We start from the raw sequence: 16,176 nt of genomic DNA, 5'->3' as shown, positions 1-16,176 counted from the left end.
TGACTACACCTGTATTCATTTTCTTGTTTCTTAACTTTTTATATACTTGAAACAGTTTATAATTTTAACAATGCTATTTTAGTACTAGAAGTTCAATTTGAACACAAACATGTTAAAATTATTCACCTTGAATCCTGATGCTTATGTGACAAAATTGTATGATTTAAAAAGTTTAGGGGTGCCTGGGAAGCTCAGTTGGTTAAGCATTTGACTCTTGATTTTGGCCTCAGGTCATAATCTCTCAGTTCGTGAGGTTGACCCCTATGTCAGGCGCCACACTGGGCATGGAGCCTGATTAAGATTCTTTATCCCTCTGCCCCTCCCGCACTTACACTCTCTCTCTCTAAAATAATAATAATAAACTAATTAATTAAAAATTTAAAAGAAGTTTAAAGTGATAGCTGGTAATTCTGAAGAGGTTTATAGATACTTTCAAGGGCTTATATTTTATGGTAGGTTGTTTTAAGCTTGACCAACATCACTTCAGAATGTATGTTTTGCTGTTAAGTGTATTACCCACATTCATCTGTTAGCTATTGGTCATATATAAGCCATCATTTTGGGAGAGGAAAGAAGGTGGATAGTCATTTACTTGAGATAACTGGGTAGATTTTGAAAGTCAAAGAGGATTAAATTGCATATGAATGTGCAAACATGTGCAAGATCTTCCTTGATGTCTAGTTACTTGAGCTGGGAGCTTATGTAAAATAGGAAGTTTAGAAGTAAAGATTGTGTGAGATAGGAGTATGGAAAAAGTCAGTGAGGGAAATAATTGAGTTAAGCCCTAGAAAGACACCATGACAGTGGATGCCTTATGGAGTTTGAGGATACATGGAGTCATGTAGTAGCTCGGGTTTGACAAGTCAGTGTGCAAACGGTCATCACTATTGTTGAAATTTTTATAATTCAGGAATATCCATAAGCAGGAATGTAATACTGTTCAATACATTTTGGAAAACAACTGAGTTAATTTTCTCAATAATTTGGTTAGCTCTTTTGTATATGAAAGTTAGTTTTTGGTTGATCTGACTTTTTTTTTCTGTTTCACAGTATACAACATTAGCATTCATATTAAGACATGAATTCATTTGTTCAGTGTATTTATAGCTTAGGGAAATCCTAAGTATTACCTGCCATTTGGGAGAGATTTGATCTAAGAAGCACGTTTTTTCCTCACCAAATTGATGGTGCACTTCAGAAGGATGTGTGTTCATTTTATAGATGTCTCTGGTATTAACATGGAGAGGTTCTTTATTCTGCCTGCTTTCAGCTCGACTTTTCGAACATTATCAAAACAAAATTGTTGGCCCAAGGAATCTTTCGTTGGAGTCCATTGGCTTGTTACATAGAGGTATTTCGCAAAACTGATCTTGGGACCACTGTCTAAATTTAGCATTGTGATTAAGGCTAAAGAGGGAACATATGCAAGGTAGAACATAATAAAATACAGTAAAGGGGTTAGTAAATGGAGGAGTGTTTGAAGAGTGCATAAAAGCCATTTAAGAAAGAATTGGGGTTGAAGACTTTGAAGGCTTTAGGAAAAAAAAAAGAAAGATTAAAAAGAGGGAAAAATACAATTTGACACTTTCAATAAGTAATATAATTTACTTTCACACATTTTATATTTTATCTTTTTAGGCATATATAAAAGCATAATCATCTCTCTAACATTGGCTATGGTTTGGTATTTGTGTATATTTGTGAGAAATAAAAAAAATCTGTTTTTAAGGTTGTTCCTAGTTATCTTATTCTTCTCATGGTGCAGTTGTAAATGTTTTCTTAATTTCCATTTCTGTTACTTCATTATTAGAAGTAGAAGTTCATAGAAATGCAACAGATTTCTGTGTATTAATTTTGTATTCTGTGACTTTACTGAATTTATCAGTTCTAGTTATTTTTTGATGCTTTGGAGTTTTTAATATATCCTGTCATCTGCAGATAGTGAAAATTTTTTCCTTCCTTACCAATATGGATGCTTTATTTATATTCTTTTTGTTGTCTGATTGCTGTGGCTAGGACTTCTAAAACTATGGTGAATAAAAGTGATGAGAGTAGATACCCTTGTCTTCCTCATTTTAGAGGAAAAGCTCTTAGTTTTTTACCAATGAGTATGATATTAACTTTGGGTTTTTCATATATGTCATTTATCATGTTGAGGTATGTTTTCTTTAAACTTTCTTTGTTGAGAGTTTTTATCATGAATAGATGTGATCCTTTGTCAAATGCTTTTTCTGCATTTATTAAGATGATCATAGGGGTTTTTTTTTTATCCTTTTTCTTGTTAATGTGATGTATCTTGTTGATTGATGTATGAATATTGAACCACCCTTGAATCCCTGGAATAAATCCCACTTGATCGTGGTGAACAATACTTTTAATGTATTATTGGATTTGCTTTCCTTAGAGGATTTTTACATCTATGTTCATCAGGGATATTGGTCTGTAGTTTTCTTTTTTATGTTTGTCTTTATCTCATTTTGGTATCAGGGTAATGCTGGTCTCATAGAATGAATTTGAAAGCTTTCCTTTCTCTTCTATTTTTATGAATAGTTTGAGAATAGGTATTAATTTTTATGAATAGTTTGAGAATAGGTATTAACTCTGCTTTAAATGTTTGGTAGAATTTGCCTGTGAAACCATCTGGTCCTGGGCTTTTACTTGTTGGGAGTTTTTGGATTACTGATACAATTTCCTTGCTTGTAATTAGTCTTCAAATTTTTTATTTCTTATTGATGCAGTTTTAGAAGGATATATGTTTCTAGGAACTTACCTATTTTTTCTACTTTGCCAAGTTATTGGCATTTAATTTTTCATACTATTCTCTTGTTATCATTTGTATTTCTGTGCTGTCGGTTGTTATTTCTCCTCCTTCAGTTCTGATTTTATTTATTTGAGTCATCTCTTTTTTTTTATGAGTCTGGGTCAAGGTTTATCAATTTTATTTATTTTCTCAAACATTCAACTCCTGGTTTGTGTTCTATTGTTTTAGTCTCCATTTCCTTTATTTCTTATCATGTACTGCCTCTGTAATTTTTTATCATGTACTGCCTCTACTTTTTGGGGGCTTTTCATGTTCTTCTTTTTGTAGCTCCTTTAGGTGTAAGTTTAGGTGGTTTATTTGAGATATTTCTTGTTTCTTGAAGTAGGCCTCTATTGCTAGAAACTTCCCCCTTACAGCCTTTCTGCATCCCAAACATTTTTACTGTTGTGTTTTCATTTATCTCCATGCATTTTTTGATTTCCTCTTTGATTTCTTGAGTCATTCATTGTTTAATAGCATGTTATTTAGCCTTCATGTATTTGTGTTGTTTCCAGATTATCCTTCCTACTGATTTCTAGGTTCATACTGTTGTGGTCAGAAAACATGCATGATATGACTTTCTTTTCAAATTTATTGAGACTTGTTTTGTGGCCTAATATGTGATTTGTCCTGGAAAATGTTCCATGTGTACTTTAAGAGAATGTGTATTATGCTCTTTTTGGATGGAATTTTTTTGAATATATATTATATATATCATGTGGGAAACCACATAAGGCTTTCAGCTGATTTTTCAGCAGAAGTGTTGCAGTGTGGAAGGAAGTGGCATATATTTAAAGTGCTGAAAGGAAAAAAAGTCTGCAACCAAGAATACCCAGCAAGGTTATCATTCAGAATAGGAGGAGAGATAAAGTGTTTCCCAGATAAACAAAAGTTAAAGGAGTTCATAACCCTTACAGCAGCCTTCAAGAAAAATTAAAGGGAATTCTTTGAATAGAAAGAAAAGGCCATACTTAGGAGTAAGAAAATTATGAAAGGAAAAAATTCATAGGTAAATGCAAACATAAAATAGAAATAGTAGATTAATAACTTATAAAACCAGTATGGAGGTTAAAGTACAAAAACATTAAAATCAATTATATATTCAAAAATCAGTCAAGAGGTTCACACAATATAAGGATATAAAGTATAGTATCATATACATAAAACATGGGGGTGGTAAAAAAAATTGAGTGCTTTTAGAATGGGTTCCATCTTCAGTGACCACCAACTGAATATAGACTGCTACACACTTTAGATGGTATATATGAACCTAATGGTAACCACAAACCCCAAACCTATAGTAAATACACAAAAAATAAAGAGAAAGGAATCCAAGCATAACACTAAAGAAAGCCATCCAACCACAATTTAAGACAGCAAGAGAAGAAAGGAAGAGAAAAGAACTGCAAAAACAACTGTAAAACAAGTGACATAATGGCAGTAGGTATATACCTGTCAATAATTGATTTAAATGTAAATGGACTGCTTCAATTAAAAGACAAAAGGTGACTGAATTGACAAAATTGTAAGACTGTATGCTTCCTATAAGAGACTCCATTCAGACCTAAATATATACAGATTGATAGTGAAGGTATGGAAAAAGTTTATCATGCAAATGGAAGTGAAAAGAAAGCTGGGGTAGCAGTACTTACAAAATACACTTTAAAATAAAGAGGGTAACAAAATACAAAGTAGGACACTACATAATAATAAAAGGAATAATCCAGAATGAGAATACAACAATTATAAATACCTATGCAACCAACATGGGAGCACCTAAATATATAAAGCAACTGGTCTAAGACATAAAGGAAGAAATTGATAGTAATATAATAATAGTAGGGAGCATTAACACCCGACTTACATCAATGGATAGATCATCCAGTCAGAAAATCAACAAGAAAATAGTAAATTTCAATGACATTTTAGACCAGATGGATGTAACAGCTGTATACAGGAGAATAGAGGAAATCTCTTAATATTAATTATTTACTCTGAAAGTTCTTCCTTTTTTTCTCTTCTGTAGATCCCAGAGTCATTAAGACATACTACATGGCAGAGACTGGGAAAAGGCAACTTAAGACAGATACTACATGTTACCAGGGTAAGATTAAGCAGATACTTCTACATATAACTCAGAAAAGTGTGCATTTCTTTCAGCATTTTCACATTTATACTATATATTTTGTATTTCTCAATTCCTCTTTTTATTTTTTTCTAAATAGAAAGATGAATAAGAAATTATGTTTTTGCTCATAGAAATAGGGATAGATATCTTGATTATTTTTTCACTCCTGGAAAGATCTATCAGAATCTCTTGAGATCAGTGCCAGCTACAGTAACATTTTCAGAATGCTTTTTATAAATGTAATATCAGCTTGTTGACCTTAAAATTATCCTGGTAATTTGTATCTGATGTATGGAATGCTATAAGATTTTCACCTTAGAAGATGTTCAGGAACTCTATGCTTATTAGAGCCTGATGCTTAGTTTACTTGTTGATAAAAGTTATTTTTCATTGTTAATATAAGTGAAAGACAACTTCAAAATTTCTCAGTGTTCTGAAATTATACAGGCATTTCTCCAAGATGGGAAAGGTTAGAAAATTAGAAGACAGTCTAAACCCTGAGTACTACGTTTATTATTTCTAACAGTTATTTGCCTTTAAAGTACAAGGCATTGTTCTAATTTATGCAGAGCCTGTAAAAGTGAATAACATTTCAAACTTTTGCTTTGTTGAAGAACTTATTATCTTCTGTGGTATTCATCAGAGTGCTTGATATAATTTGTTACTCAGTCTTTTAGATGGAAAAAAATGTCACAGAGACATTATCACACTAAAATTTGTATTTTGATGTTTTCCCTTTAAAAATGCTTTAAGATTGTTGATCCAAGAATCAGTAACCCATTTACGGCAATTATTTTTTGTTCTCAACTGGTGCAAATAGGAAGACACTTCTGGTTTTTGTGATTCCATTTTCATAGCTTGACCCAAAAGCTCATACTATTATGATTTAGCACTGATACACATTTGTGTTTGTAAAGTACTGTGTCCTTCATCAATTCATTAATTATTGATTATTATGGCTACTGAAGAAGCATTATTATATGTATTCATTTCATTAAGTATGTTTTAACTGAGGAAAACTTTAAATATTAGCAAGCTTAAATTTTGAGCCTAATCTTTACTGTCTTAGTAACTTTATATTTCTCAAATAATTTAACTTATATATTTCTCTAACCTAAGAATCATTCTTAAGACCTATTTTAGAAATTTGTAGTAGGCAAGGTGTTTCATATTTTCAAGGCTAGTTGAGAGATTTATAGATAGCTCTGTTTAGTAAGCTAATCCATTAAGCATTGAAAACTACCCTGCCCACATACAAGACACTGTGGTATAAACCATGGGAGATACAAGGATAAAAGAGACTGGCTTAATTTCAAGAAACTTACCATGTAATAGGAAAGACACAACATGCATGCATATAACTATAGCATAAGATAGACAGTAAGCATTAAAAATACATATATAGGGGCACCTGGGTGGCTCAGTTGGTTAAGTGTCCAACTTCAGCTCAGGTCATGGTCTCACAGTCCGTGAGTACAAGCCCCATGTCAGGCTCTGTGCTGTCAGTTCAAAGCCTTGAGCCTGCTTCAGATTCTGTGTCTCCCTCTCTCTCTACCCCTGCCCCACTCATGTTCTGTCTCTATCAAAAAATGAATAAACGTTAAAAAAAATTTTTTTAAATACTCATATATATATATATATATGTATATATATCTACACACATATATATGAGAAAGAATAAGGAAAAGAATCAGTTATATAAAATGAACTATATTAAATTATAAAGCAAAAATGTATACATGTGGAAAACAAGTGGGATATAATTAGTTAACCCTAGGATATTCTTTGCCAATGATAAGAGTAACAGATTACATAGTACTATGGTAGCAAATGACAATAAGAAAGCTGGTATAAATCAAATAGAAGTGTAATATAAGTCAAAGTTCTTAAACATTCATTTCAAAAGCTCTTTAGAGAAAGTAATTCTGAATGAATATTAGTTATATTTCAGTATCTTTGTGTAAGTGTATTGTAAGCTAATCGTGAAGGTGTTTTGCTTTGTTATGCTAGGTTAAAAGCTATGCTTATGAATTTGTATGTGATACATTCATTAGATTAGGCTAAGTCAGAGTTTTAAAGATCTGAAATTCTGTAATAGCTAATGGATGACTTGGTATCATCTTCAACTAGGCTCTCCAGGCATGGCCACTGATAGAAAAGAGGACATGTTGGCATGGTCATGCAGGAGGAGGACTCCACACAGACCCAAAAGAAGGGGTAAGAGTGAATAACAAGTAACTACAAATTCTTATACATACTGTATTTGCGCAGAATGCACGCGCGTGCACACACACACACACACATTCAAGATTATTATCTTCCAGAGTATTTTGATTGACTCTTATTACCACAGGTTTTCTAATGCAAAACGTTATGAATTGACCATGGTTATATGGCTGAGACTTTCTTGGGCTTAAAACAAACAAAAAATATCATGATTGACTAAAAAAAGAAAAAAATTATCAACCTAAATATTTTATTTATTCACTTAAAATAGCATTGGTTGATGTTATTTGTTATATAATCCAGCCTTATAAATAAATAGGTAAATTAGATTTAGCACTTAGAAGCAATTTGTGTGTGTGTGTGTGTGTGTGTGTGTGTGTGTGTGTGTGTGTTGTGGTTAACATTTCCCCTTCTGTACACTTAGTTTAGAAAGATCCTAGAATGTCCCCTAGCTTCCTGATAAATCTTCCATCTACCTGATCCATTCATTTAATTATCCATATTCTTTTTTTCATTTTTTTTTGAAGTTCTTATTTTAATTCCAGTTAGTTAATATACAGTGTTATATTATTTTCAGGTATATAATACAGTAATTCAGCATTTCCATATGTCACTCAGTGCTCAGCACAACAAACAAGTGTACTCCTTAATCCCTCCCCATCACCTATTTAACCCATTCCCCACCCCCTTCCATCTGGTAACCATCAGATTGTTCTCTGTAATTAAGAGTCTGTTTCCTCTTTTGTCTCTCTCTATTGTTTTCCCCTTTGCTTGTTTGTTTTGTTTCTTAAATCCTACATATGAATTAAATCATATGGGTATTTGTCTTTCTCTGATTCACTCATTTTGCTAAGCATTATACTCTCAGGTTCCATCCATGTTGTTACAAATGGCAAGACTTCATTCTTTTTGATGGCTGAATAATATTCCTGTGTGTGTGGACACTTGGGTTGCTTCCATATCTTGGCTATTGTAAATAATGCTGCTATGAACATAGGGGTGCATGTATCCCTTTGAATTAGATTCTTGTATTCTTTGTGTAAATACCCACTTGTGTGATTGCTGGATCTTAAGGTAGTTCTATTTTTAACTTTTTGAGGAACCTCCATACTGTTTTCCACAGTGGGCTGCACCACTTGGATGTTCTTAACACTACTAACAAAAATAATAATGCTGCTCAGGAGGTATTTAAATCATCTGTTTATCCAATCTCTGTAGTAAAGGGGATTATGGAAAAACAGTGGTGGTTTCAGTATTTGAAAGCTCTCGTTTCTTTGTTTTTTTTTTTTAAACGTTTATTTATTTTTGAGACAGAGAGAGACAGAGCATGAACAGGGGAGGGGCAGAGAGAGAGGGAGACACAGAATCTGAAACAGGCTCCAGGCTCTGAGCTATCAGCACAGAGCCCGACGCGGGGCTCGAACTCACGGACCGTGAGATCATGACCCGAGCCGAAGTTGGACGCTTAACCGACCAAGCCACCCAGGTGCCCCTGGAAGCTCTTGTTTTTAAAATGGATAAATTAGAGGGTTGATGGGGGTTGGAGGGAGGGCAAAGTGGGTGATGGGCATTGAGAAGGGCACCTGTTGGGATGAGCACTGGGTGTTGTATGGAAACCAATTTGACAATAAATTTCATATTAAAAAATAGATAAATTAACAAATTATTTGTTTTATAATAGAATCTTCAGATTTTTGAAGAATTTCAGTGCTATACTCCTGCATTTAACCTTTTTTTAATGTGCTTCTTTTGAAGAATGAGTTAGTTTACTAATTAGTTAATTCTGTGCTGATAATAACATGAGTAATGAAGAACTTAAAATAAGGACTACTTTCCAGACTTTGCTTGACATACTCTTTTTTTATGTTTGAAGCAGATCCTCATTGGATATAGTCAGAAGCTAGTAGTATTACAAGAGAGATTAACATGTACTAGAGCAATCAGAGAGCTTTGGTATAAAACTTGATATAATCAGGAGTGGAACAACAGCTTGGAGTATTAAAAAATTGGAGTCCTGGGGAGATAATGGAATAACAAATCTCCAGGCTTGTTCAACTGAATGGACACTTAGACCAATGGACAAGAATACTTGGATGACATGGAGAGGCTGTTTTCTAGCTCTGATTTTATACATCATCAAGTAGCCTTATGATCTTCATCTCATTTTTCCAATTGACTTCCCTTGGGATAGGGAATTTACTGACTGGCCAATGTGAATATCAGTCAGCTTGTTATTTTTTTATTATACATTATTAAGTTGACTGTTGAGTACAAATATATCTCGTATGTACCATAAGCCATTTTAGGACCTTTTCACTCTAGTATCAGACTAATAGAGTATCGAAAACAAACCTTAAGGTACAGAGAAATTAATAATAATAGAGCTTTTCCTGATAATAGATCTTTCATTTCCTATCTACAAACTTATTGTATACTTATATTCCCAGTAATATTGGAGAAATTCTTCAGTTACCCTCTCAATTTTTCCATTAGACATCTGCTCAACTTGCTTGTCTTTTTGTTGCGTCCACATGACTCCTGAAACAGAATGCTACAGGCACCAGTGACAGTCACAACAAAGTTTATTGCAGTGAGAGGCAGGAATATTGGAGAAGTTCTTCAGTTACCCTCTCAATTTTTCCATTAGACATCTGCTCAACTTGCTTGTCTTTTGTTGCATCCACATGACTCCTGAAACAGAATGCTACAGGCACCAGTGACAGTCACAACAAAGTTTATTGCAATGAGAGGCAGGAATATTGGAGAAGTTCTTCAGTTACCCTCTCAATTTTTCCATTAGACATCTGCTCAACTCGCTTGTCTTTTTGTTGCGTCCACATGACTCCTGAAACAGAATGCTAAAGGCACCAGTGACAGTCACAGCAAAGTTTATTGCAATGAGAGGCAAGGCCGACCGATTGGGACCGACACTCTTGACTAGAGTGTGGCCTAGAACAGCCGGGGTACAGAGTTTTTATAGCCGACCACATCATCTCCTCATCACCTGGGAACAGAACAAAGAAATAGTTCCCAGATGGGGGTGGAAACAGTTCAGACCTTCTGCCATTAAGCCGCAACCAGTTGACCTCCTTGACCCTGCCTCTGGCCCACTTTTTCAAAGTTCTCAACATGCCCTTGCCCCAATCCAGTCAAACACCAATCCAGTTGATTTCCCTTGAACTTTTGTTCCCTTGATTGATAGGACAAGGCTGTTATCTCTTAACCTACAGTGTCAAAACAAAGCTGTTATTTCCCAAGGCTACAGGTTAGCCCTACACTGCAATTTAACCCTTACATTTTGACCTAGCTTTTATCAAGCCACTGTTATTTCTAACAGTATTGAAGTAGTGATTGAATTTATTCCTTTAATTGCAGTTACTTAACTTTAGCATGGATTGAAGAGACAGTTCTCTTCTCTGGACAGTTTGCTTATCCTTGAAATTGTGGGCATTTCCACATTATTTGCTGCTTAATTGGTTCTTTAGGGAAAAAGCATTCAGTCTGTAGCACACATTTATACAAAACAAATTGCATCCAAAATTTTTAGTATATATTTTATTCTTCCTCACCACAAACTTTGCCCCTAAGTAGTTTCTTTATAAACTAGTCCCTTGATCTAGGATTAGAACATTTCTTGCTATTAGAATTCAGGAATATGATTTTTTTTCTTGAAGTAATCTCTACACCCAATGTGGAGCTCGAACTCACAACCCCAAGATCAAGAGTCACATGCTCTACTGACTGAGCCAGCCAGGAACCCCTGAATTTAGCAATGTCTTTAAAACTAGAATTCTTAGATAAATCCCATATCAGTTAAAGAAAAGGTGATTCTGTTACCTTTATCAAAAGCTCATTTTCTTTTTTCTTACTCTTTTATTTTCTTATGAAAGTCCATTAGGCTACACACCCTTGGAAGCAATGGACTCTTGGTGGAAAAAATTGTTCTTGAATCAGTGCTTGATAACCTTTTCTAGTAAAAGATATGAAGTTACTGACCTGAGAAGCAAAGCATACATGTAGCTTATTAATACACAGTTTTCTTTAATATCTTAAAATTCTACCCAGTGAGTTGCTTCAGATGTGTTTTAATTTTTTTATTTTCCTTTTTGTGCCCTGCTCACATAGTTATTAGCTATAGGTATTCATTTACAGCGCTTATGGCTGTGAGGGACTACATCTCTCCGTCAGGTCACACTACTGACTTTAGCACTGATCCATATAAACAGTTATACCCTATTGAGTCATATGCACCTAATTAAAATTTTTTTTTAACGTTTATTTATTTTTGAGACAGAGAGAGACAGAGCATGAACGGGGGAGGGTCAGAGAGAGGGAGACACAGAATCGGAAACAGGCTCCAGGCTCCGAGCTGTCAGCACAGAGCCCGACGCGGGGCTCGAACTCACAGACCGCGAGATCGTGACCTGAGCCGAAGTCGGCCGCTTAACGGACTGAGCCACCCAGGCGCCCCTGCACCTAATTTTATTTATGCATCTGTTTTTGGCTCACCATGCTGTGATTGTGCTGTTTCAGCTCCCTGTGCACAAGTAGATATTCCTTTCATTATTTCTTTTTGTCTGTCTAGCCTCATAAGGCTTATGAAGCTCTGTATTAGTACCAAATAAGTAAATATTTAAAAATATTTAAAGATCTGGGGGCACCTGGGTGGCTCAGTTGGTTAAGCATCCAACTTCAGCTCAGGTCATGATCTCACGGTTCGTGGGTTCAAGCTCCGCATCGGGCTCTGTGCTGACAGCTCAGAGCCTGGAGCCTGCTTCTGATTCTGTGTCTCCCTCTCTCTCTGCCCCTCCCCTGCTCACACTGTTTCTCTCTGTCTCTCAAAAATAAATAAATATTAAAAAAATTTAAATATTTAAAGATCTGTCACTTAGATTATTAAGATGATTTAATAAATCAAATAATAGCTATGCCTTCTGAATATTAATGACAATGTGTCCTCATGTGTTTAAGAATAGATAATTTATTAATTGAATAAATATTTATTGAGTGTTGTTTCTGGTATCATCTCTTTTTGTAGCACCTATTTTTTTTATGTTGGCCCACCTTATTTTCAGTTACTTTCATCTCCTCTTTAATAGCTCTCTGATGTTCCTAAGTATTTTCTTCCAAACTCATTTTGTTATCATACAGAAATCTTAGCCCATTTACATTCCTTCTTACATTACTTTTGTGTTTTTTTTTCTGAATCCAATTGATTTCCTTTAGTATGGCAAGCTAATTCCAGTACATAGTTGAGACCTCTGTAAAAACTTTTATTCCTCATACTATAACATAGTACTAGTTTTAATGGGGCTTAAAATGTCAGTTCCATATTTTAAATTTGAGGCTATTTATATTTAGCTTTAGCAAGAAGGCAGCATTGTATATATTGTTATTTAGCAAAGAGGAAAGTAGATTCACTCCTACTTTTGTAGGCCTTTTAATGATATTTCTAAAGCATTCAAATTTAGAGAGCTTTTGTTATCATAATATGTCATCACAGTTATGTTTTTATTTTGACCATTTATTATTTTTGAGAGACAGAAAGAGCGCAAGCAGGGAAGGGGCAGAAAGAGATGGAGACACAGAATCAGAAGCAGGCTCCAGACTCTGAGCAGTCAGCACACAGTCCAACGCGGGGCTCCAACCCAAGAACTATGAGATCATGATCTGAGCTGAAGTCAGTCACTTTAACTGACTGAGCCACCCAGGTGTCCCACAGTTATGTTTTTAAAATAACTTTTAAATTCTATTTATTTTGAAAATGATAAACAGAAAAGTGAAAGAAATTTATGTGTTCTGTTTATGTGTAAGTGAGGCTTAAATAAAAATTATGATTTCAACCACTGGCTACTTCAGGAATTTTTACCCCTGCAAAAGAACTTCCTTTCCTTAAATCATTGTTTGTTTGTTTTCCTATACTGTGATTACTCCTTACACAGTATGTTTTCAAATAAGCCAATTTCTTGTTATCCTCATTAACCATTTCCAATATTTTCTACCCTTTCTTTAAGAATGTGATCTTAAAAGGGTATGTATACTATTTGTGTTTCTTAGTCTGAAATGAAAAGGTAAGTTGATATGAAGGTGATTTTGAATTCAGTCTCAAGCTTGTGGCTTTAGATAACCCTTTTGTCTTTTAGGATTACCATTGTGTATCCAATGTATGAATTATGGCTGTTCACAGTATGATGATTGTGGTGATTTTGAAATGTGATATATGATCTTTCAGGATCTGTATCGAGACCTCCCCATGTTATTTTATTTTACTCTTGTACAGCCGGAATGAGTTGGTTTAAAATTCTTTAAAACTGTGCCTCAGCCTCTGAAATTCCTTTTTGATTTAGCCTCCACTTATAAAAAAGACGTTTTTCAAACTTTATAGGTATCTAATGTATAACTTAAGTCATGTACTTTATAGCTGAATGGACTCATAATGCATGATTACACAACTTCAGAACCCATTCTGTTAAATGAAATGGTGACATTTTATGCACTATTAAGCCAACTAGAATAATTTTCTTGCTCTTAGCCATAACTTCTCTGTGTCGTAATTGAAAAATTTTGGGATCTGTTGTAGATGGTTTTGACAGGAGAGAGTATTTCTAAAGATATGCAGAAGCAGGGCCTTTTTGTCATTATTCCATCAAGAAAAATAAGATAAAACCTGTGAAATGGAAAGTGGTTGAAATGCCTCAATTTGAGTTATAATGCATTAAATTATATTTATTTAGTAATAGTTCAATTGAAAAAGTGACTTTTAAAATTATAGCCTTATTCCCATTTAAAAATACCTTACTGGTTATGAGAACATATGTGAGTATATGTGTGTATAAAATAAAACATTAAGAACTGTATTTTCAGCATTTCATATTTTTGCCAACTTATATATATAAAGTTTATTTATCTGACGGAGAGTGAGTGGGAGAGGGAGAGAGGGAAGGGGAGGGAGATAGAGAGAAAAAGAGAGAATTCTAAGCACCACCTTTTATCTTTAAAGCAGCCAGGAATGTAGTCCTGTTTTTAGTACAATATGAACAGTTTTATTTCTGTTGCTCTTTACTCAGTAAACAGACTGAGAAATCACTGAGAAAGAGACTAGAAAAATAGTTTGCTGAGTTTGGGGGGCAATAACCATAATATAAAACTACCCTGAATAATATAATGTGTTGTCCTGGGTTTCTTATATGTTGGCAGTTTCCCCCCATTCCTTGCTGTGTGTGTACATTTACTTGAAATTGGGTAACTTTCCTCCCACAAAATGAACTAATTTTTTTCTTATTCTGTATGAACTACAGAAAATACAAGCAAGCAAAAAGAATATAAAAAATCATCAGTGATTCCATCTACTCACAGCTACTTATTTTAACACTTTGGGGGAATTGCTTTCAGACCCATTTGTATGCATGTGTAAACTCATACACACGTCACTTTTTTAACATGAAAAATAAGTTTTGTGCTCTGCTTTTTTCACTTCACATTTTTCTGTGTCACTACATATATTTCTGAATGGTTACAGTTTGTTTTATACATTCACTATAATTTGTTTACACAGTTCTCCATTATTGGTCATTTAGGCTGCTTCCAACTTTTTTCCTGTTAAAACTGCATGAGAATAAACATCCTTAATAGCTAAGTTTTTCATTCTTTTATTCAATGGATATGTGTTGAGTACCTACTGTATGTCAGGTACTATATTTGGTATTGAGTTACAACAGTGAGCACCAAACACAAAGTTGCTACTCATATGGAATTTAAATTCTAACAGGACAGCAGATATTAATCAAATCACTTCTGTATATGTAGTTTATAACTAAAATGGATGCTCTGGAAGAGAGGAATACTCCAATGTGAAAGAATACAGCCAAGAATCCTGAGTGGGGTTAGAGAAGGCCTCACTGAAGAAGTGCTGCTTGAGTTGGCAGTTAACTAATTAGAAGAGATTGGGGAGTGGGTTGGTGTTGTACAGAGGGAGATTATTTCAGACAGAATGAGTGATATCGTGCAAATGCCTTGTGGCAGGAGGGATTATAGCATATTTGAGGAACTAAAAGAAAAGAAAGCTAGTATGGCATGAACACTGAAAGCAGTCAGGAACCAAGCCAAGCAGACCCTCACAAGCCACGTTATGGACTTTGATCTTTAAGAGCAATAGGATGCAGTTGAAGGGTTTTAAACTGGGAGTAATATCTGATTGCAGGGTGAACTAATTGAATAGGGAGCAGAGTAGATGCAGAGAAATCAGTTAGGAGATGGTTACAGTGGTTTAGGTGAGAATTTGATAGCTTGGATTAGGTTGGTAGTGAAAATAGATTCAAGAAATTTTTATAAAGTAAATTTGATTCGACTTAGAGAATATTCTTAAGTATTTTTTAAAGCATAAGTTTCCAGAAATGGAATGCATGACACAAAGGGCAAATTATTTTAAAAGCTGACGGTGGGTATCAAATGCTTTCTGAAAAGATTGTTTCAGTGTACTCTCCCACTAACAGCGTGTTAGAGTACCCATTTCAATACAACTTCACCAGCAATGAGCATCAACTTTTTTTTTAAATATCTTTTCCAGAAATGGAGTAGATACTTCAGTTTTTAAAATGGAGATTATTTTGCCAACGATAATAACATAGTAGTTTTGGAACATATATGTATTGATCTTATTTTGGCTTTACAGAGTGTGGTTTTGATTTTGTTTTTTTTAAATTTTTTTTTTTACATTTATTTCTTTTTGTGAGACAGAGACAGAGCACAAGTGGGGGAGGGGCAGAGAGAATGAGACACAGAATCCCAGGCAGGCTCCAGGCTCCGAGCACAGAGCTCCAAGCACAGAGCCCGACGGGGGGCTTGAACCCACAAACCATGAGATCATTACCTGAGCCGAAGTTGGACACTTAACCGACTGAGCCACCAAGGCGCCCCTGGTTTTGATTCTTAATATTCTGCCTCCAAAAGCTGAAACTACATATTTCATGGGAATGTTGCCTCAGGAACTTGAGAGAAAGAAAAATGTGAGATGATTTAGTAA

The 16,176-nt window shown here is 34.6% G+C and overlaps 1 protein-coding gene across 2 annotated transcripts in view; it reads left to right on the top strand.

The window, feature by feature from the left end:
- Positions 1-16,176, top strand: part of ABCB7 (ATP binding cassette subfamily B member 7) — a 157,701-nt gene that overhangs the window by 82,315 nt on the left and 59,210 nt on the right. For both annotated transcript variants that reach the window (XM_058714548.1, XM_058714547.1), the window contains exons 2-3: positions 4,827-4,904; positions 7,059-7,145. In XM_058714548.1, the coding sequence (XP_058570531.1) occupies positions 4,827-4,904; positions 7,059-7,145 (165 nt within the window). The remainder of the gene's footprint in view (positions 1-4,826; positions 4,905-7,058; positions 7,146-16,176) is intronic.

This window comes from Neofelis nebulosa, chromosome X (genome assembly GCF_028018385.1).
Source record: "Neofelis nebulosa isolate mNeoNeb1 chromosome X, mNeoNeb1.pri, whole genome shotgun sequence".
Lineage (NCBI taxonomy): Eukaryota > Metazoa > Chordata > Mammalia > Carnivora > Felidae > Neofelis > Neofelis nebulosa.
This window is presented reverse-complemented; position numbering and strand designations above follow the sequence as displayed.